This window comes from Triticum dicoccoides, chromosome 4B (genome assembly GCF_002162155.2).
Source record: "Triticum dicoccoides isolate Atlit2015 ecotype Zavitan chromosome 4B, WEW_v2.0, whole genome shotgun sequence".
Classification (NCBI taxonomy): Eukaryota; Viridiplantae; Streptophyta; class Magnoliopsida; order Poales; family Poaceae; genus Triticum; species Triticum dicoccoides.
Genome location: NC_041387.1, coordinates 644275187 through 644281183, shown reverse-complemented (window position 1 = coordinate 644281183; position 5997 = coordinate 644275187). Strand labels below are relative to the sequence as shown.

The window sequence follows — 5997 nt, the reverse complement described above, 5'->3', positions numbered from 1 at the left end:
AAAGTTCAATTAATCATATTACTTAAGAACTCCCACTTAGAAAGACATCCCTCTAGTCATCTAAATGATCATGTGATCCAACTCAACTAAACCATGTACGATCATCACGTGAGATGGAGTAGTTTTCAATGGTGAACATCACTATGTTGATCATATCTACTATATGATTCATGTTCGATCTTTCGGTCTCGGTGTTCCGAGGCCATATCTGCATATGTTAGGCTCGTCAAGTTTAACCCAAGTATTCAGCACGTGCAAAACTGGCTTGCACCCATTGTATGTGAACGTAGAGCTTATCACACCCGATCATCACGTGGTGCCTCGGCACGACGAACTGTAGCAGCGGTGCATACTCAGGGAGAACACTTATACCTTGAAATTTAGTAAGGGATCATCTTATAATGCTACCGCCGTACTAAGCAAAATAAGATGCATAAAAGATAAACATCAATGCAATCAAAATATGTCCATCATCGTCTTGTGCTCATGATCTCCATCACTGAAGCATCATCATGATCTCCATCGCCGGCGTGACACCTTGATCTCCATCGTAGCATCGTTGTCGTCTCGCCAACTATTGCTTCTACGACTGTCGCTATTGCTTAGTGATAAAGTAAAGCAATTACATGGCGATTGCATTGCATACAATAATGCGACAACCATATGGCTCCTGCCAGTTGCCGATAACTCTACTACAAAACATGATCATCTTATACAACAATTTATATCACATCATGTCTTGACCATATCACATCACATCAAGCCCTGCAAAAAGAAGTTATACGTCCTCTACTTTGTTGTTGCAAATTTTACGTGGCTGCTACAGGCTTCTAGCAACAAGCGTTCTTATCTACGCATTAAAACCACAATGATTTTTCGTCAAGTGTGCTGTTTTAACCTTCAACAAGGACGGGCCATAGTCAAACTCGATTCTACTAAAGTTGGAGAAACAGACACCCGCTAGCCACCTATGTGCAAAGCACGTCGGTAGAAGCAGTCTCATGAACGCGGTCATGTAATGTCGGTCTGGGCCGCTTCATCCAACAATACCGCCAAATCAAAAGTAAGACGTTGGTGGTAAGCAGTATGACTATTATCGCCCACAACTCTTTGTGTTCCACTCGTGCATATAACATCTACGCATAGACCTGGCTCGGATGCCACTGTTGGGGAATGTAGTATTTAAAAAAAATCCTACGATCACGCAAGATCTATCTAGGGGATGCATAGCAACGAGAGGGGAGAGTGTGTCCACGTACCCTCGTAAACCGAAAGCGGAAGAGTTTAGTAATGCAGTTGATGTTGTCGAACGTCTTCGTGATCCAACAGATCCAAGTACTCAACGTACGACACCTCCACGTTCAGCACACGTTCATCTCGATGATGTCCCTCGTTCTCCTGGTCCAGTTGAGGACAAGGGTGAGTTCCGTCAGCACGACGGCATGGCGACGGTGATGATGATGTTACCGGCGCAGGGCTTCGCCTAAGTACTATGATGGTATGATCAGGTGTGTAACTGTGGAGGGGGGCATCGCACACGGTTAAGAGAAACGTATGTGTTCTAGGGTGCCCCCCTGCCCCCGTATATAAAGGAGGGAGGGGGGGCAGTTGGTCCTAGGGGCACGCCCAAGGAGAGGGAGTCCTACTAGGACTACTAGTCCTAGTAGGATTCCTCCACAAGGAAGAGAGGGGGAAGGAAGGAGAGGGAGAGGGAGTAGGAAAGGGGAGCATCACCCCCTTCCCCTAGTCCAATTCAGACCCAAGGGGGAGGGTGCATGGCCAGCCCCTTGCGGCCCTCCTCTCTCTCCATTAAGGCCCATGGTGGCCCATTACTTCCCCGAGGGGTTCCGGTAACCCCTTCCGGTACTCTGTTTTTACCCGAAACCACTCGGAACTCTTCCTGTGTCCGAATAACATAGTCCAATATATCAATCTTTATGTTTCGACCATTTCGAGACTCCTCGTCACGTCGGTGATCTCATCCGGAACTCCGAAAAATTTCGGTCATCAAAACACATAACTCATAATACATATCGCCATCGAACGTTAAGCGTGTGGACCCTCGGGTTCGAGAACTATGTAGACATGACCGAGACACATCTCCGATCAATAACCAATAGCGGAACCTGGATGCTCATATTAGCTCCTACATATTCTGCGAAGATCTTTATCGGTCAAACCGCATAACAACATATGTTGTTTCCTTTGTCATCGGTATGTTACTTGCCTAAGATTCGATCGTCGGTATTTTCATAGCTAGTTCAATATCGTTATCGGCAAGTCTCTTTACTCGTTCTGTAATGCTTCATCCCGCAACTAACTCATTAGTCACATTGCATGCAAGGCTTATAGTGATGAGCATTATCGAGAGGGCCCAGAGATACCTCTCTGATACACGGAGTGACAAATCCTAATCTCGATCTATGCCAACTCCACAAACACCTTCGGAGACACCTGTAGAGCATCTTTATAATCACCCAGTTACGTTGTGACGTTTGATAGCACACAAGGTGTTCCTCTGGTATTCGGGAGTTGCATAATCTCATAGTCAGAGGAACATGTATAAGTTATGAAGAAAGCAATAGCAATAAACATATTGATCATTATGCTAAGCTAACAGATGGGTCATGTCCTTCACATCATTCTCTAATGATGTGATCCCGTTCATCAAATGACAACACATGTCTATGGTTAGGAAACATAACCATCTTTGATTAACGAATAGTCAAGTAGAGGCATACTAGGGACCATATGTTTTGTCTATGTATTCACACATGTACTAAGTTTTCGGTTAATACAATTCTAGCATGAATAATAAACATTTATCATGATATAATAAAATATAAAAAACAACTTTATTATTGCCTCTAGGGCATATTTCCTTCAACTTTCGTTGAAAAGTGATATATACGGTTGGTATACGGGACATGTTGGAAAGTGGCTTTTATACTCCAGTAATGCTCCAAGGTGCTTATTGGCTTTTACTAATATATAACTCTTCTTTGACTTTTACCGTTTTGTATTATCTTCACATGTGTGAAAAATGTTTTTCTACCTTGGATCCATCGTTCTTCGTGCTTGTGCACTTGGTTCTCACAGGTACACAACGAAACATAAAGATACACTTTCTAACAAGAAGAGACCAAAGGCACGCCAGTGCCAATAGTCAATGCCGCAAAATGTGCAATACCTTATATAAAGAGGTGCGAAGCCTTTTTTGGCAAGTTTGATGTGGTTGATAGTAGCTATCCAGCCTCCCCCAAAACTAACTAAATAAAAATAGTCTGACAATTACTCTTCTTTTTACTTGTACACGTGAAATATTATGATATGCTCTGAACTAAAACAAAAAACACAACAAAACATTATGTAACAATCTAAAATAAAACAAGACAAACTTAGACAAAACTAGTAAGCGTGACAGGAACCTCCAGATGACAACGGACGACTCGTCGGATGTGGCAATATCAAAGTGTTCGTCGTGTGTACAAGGAATTAACATGGTTGTAACTAAACAATAAAATAATGAAAGGAAAGGATTTGGGAGAGAAAGGAGCTATGCTAATCTTACAGTAATTTACACGGAAAAATGATGGTCACAAATCAAAACAGCCTTGTACTTTATCGGTGGTTTAATGGTTGACCACGCTGCACTTCTTCCTGATCTTACCCTGGCTTTCAGTGAGCGGTTTGGCGTTTCCCATCTTGATCATGGAGGCGGCGAAGTCGGCGAAGAACTCCAAAAACTTTTTCTTTTCAAAATCAATGCAATCATATGTCTAAATTTAGAAGTCAGGTTCAAATTAAAAATAAGAATGGATTTAATTTTTTTTAATAATAGAGAAAAAATATTTGTCAACAGCTCCCGTGAGGGCTGTCGCATAGATCTAACGGTGGCAGCCTTTTGTCAGCCAATGGGATGTATGCCGACGGCCACCGTTGGCGTCCATGGGGGTTTGCCGATGGCTGAGGTTTACCCAGGTCGTGAGTGTATATGACCCGTCGGCTCACCTTTTGTTGTCGCCAAATGCTCTGTTTCCTGTAGTGTCAGGTGCACATGGGCGGGTGAACCCATGGGTCGAATTGTCGGGTTGAGCTCTGAGATCAAACAAAAAGTAAACAATCTGAAATAAAGCAAGACAAACTTAGACAACACAAGTAAGCGTGACATGAATCTCCATGTGACAACGGACGGCACATTGGATGTGGCAATATCGAAGTGTTTGTCGTGTGTACAAGGAATTAACATGGTGGTAACGAAACAACAAACTAATGAAATAAACAGATTTGGGAGAGGAAGGAGCTATAGCAATCTTACAGTAATTTACAGCGAAAAGGGGATGGTCTTGAATCAAAACAGCCTTGTACTACTTCTTCCTGATCTTAGAGTAATTTAATGGTTCACCACGCTGCACTTCTTCCTGATCTCACCCTGGCTGCCTGTGAGCGGATTGGCATTGCCCATCTTGATCATGGAGGCCGCGAAGTCAGCGAAGAACTCCTCCTTGAAGGCGCCGGTGGCGTGGCGCTGGACATAGGCGCGGGTGAAGGGGTCGGTGAGGAGGGCACCGTCGGAGTGGAAGAGGCCCCTCCGCTTGCTCACCAGCTTGAAGTAGTCGGTGTCGAAGGTCTTGAAGCTGCCGGGGTCCATCTCCACAAGGGTGGTGTTGTCGTTGAGGCTGGCACACTTGCTCTTTAGCCGCATCATGTACTGTGGCTCCAGCGTTGGGTCGATGTCGCTGGGGTTTTCCATGCCGGTGAAGTTGTAGAGCCGGTCGAAGAAGGAGAAGCAGTGCGACGTCCCGATCGTGTGCCCGGCGGAGAGGACGACAAGGTCCTTGGCGTCGAGGTTGACAGCGGCGAAGAGCTGGGTGAGCACGGTGAAGTTGGAAGTCGGGGGTGGCAGCGCGTCGGTCTCGTTGGATATGGACACGCTGCCGTCTCGCCGGCCTAGGGGAACTGTCCAGAATGGACCCTTGCTCTGGAAAAACCATGATCTAGTAGCATTAGCATTTGGCTTCCACATGTAACGTGTCATTTCATTTGCAAAATGGCCTGGTACTCTACTCACCAGCCATACTGCGTCCCTGGCAATGAGGGCGAGGACGTCGGCGCAGGAGACAGTGTCGGGACAGGCCTTCTCCACGGCGGCCTTCACCCTCTCGACGAAGCCGAAGCCACGGAGCGTCTGGTTCGGCTGCGCGTCCTTCTCCGCCGTCTTGTTGGCCGAGTCCAGCAGAACCGAGCCGTCGCACCCCTGCATCCACGGTGGTCAGGCCACTGCACAAAACAGGTTACGGACAGACAACATGCATGCAATGCTGCTTACCCTGACGAAGCAGTCGTGGAAGTGCATCCGGAGGAGCGGCCCGGCGAGGCTGGGCGCCAGGGACAGCGCCCTCACCATCTCCCTCCTCACGACGTCCTCCACGCTGGGGCACGACTCGCTGTAGAACTTCTCGTCCAGCTGCGCCCGCGCGCACGTCGCCGCCACCGCCGCGAGCAGCAGCGCCACCATTGTCGCAGCCCTCGACGCCATCTTCTCGCCTCTCTCCTTGGCTATGCAAGAAACGACGATGGCTAGGTGGCTGATTAAACAGGGGAAGCTTGAACTGCTGCTGCTGCTCGACTGGCGCCCGGGAGATATATATAGCGCCGGAGTGTCCCCACGCCTGCATGTGGTGGGCTGTCTTCCGGAGCAGTAGGTTCAATTCGCATGGTTTAATGGGTTGTTCCTTGTTTGCACTCTGCGGAATCTTTGCCGTGGCAGGTACACCGGCGGCCACCGTACGTATAATGGAGGCGGACGGACAGCCAGACGGAAGCACATCATTAGATCAATTCACTAACTTTTCTCTAGACATCAATCTACTCACTTAACTTACTAGTTAGTTGTCACGGAGCAAACTGCGGTGCCAGGTTGTAATCAACAAAGGATACGGGCAATGAGTGAATAATGCCACCTACTGGTGGTTCGAGATACGGAAATCCCATGGT

At 47.0% G+C, this 5997-nt stretch overlaps 1 protein-coding gene across 1 annotated transcript; it reads right to left on the bottom strand.

Moving 5' to 3' along the window:
- Positions 1-4204: 4204 nt before the first annotated feature.
- LOC119291986 (peroxidase 1-like) lies at positions 4205-5607 on the bottom strand. Its single transcript, XM_037570798.1, has 3 exons — positions 5330-5607; positions 5072-5257; positions 4205-4981 (listed from the first exon to the last, which is right to left on the bottom strand). The coding sequence occupies exons 1-3, from the start codon at positions 5537-5539 to the stop codon at positions 4394-4396; spliced, it is 984 nt and encodes a 327-aa protein (XP_037426695.1). The 5' UTR covers positions 5540-5607; the 3' UTR covers positions 4205-4393.
- Positions 5608-5997: the final 390 nt, after the last annotated feature.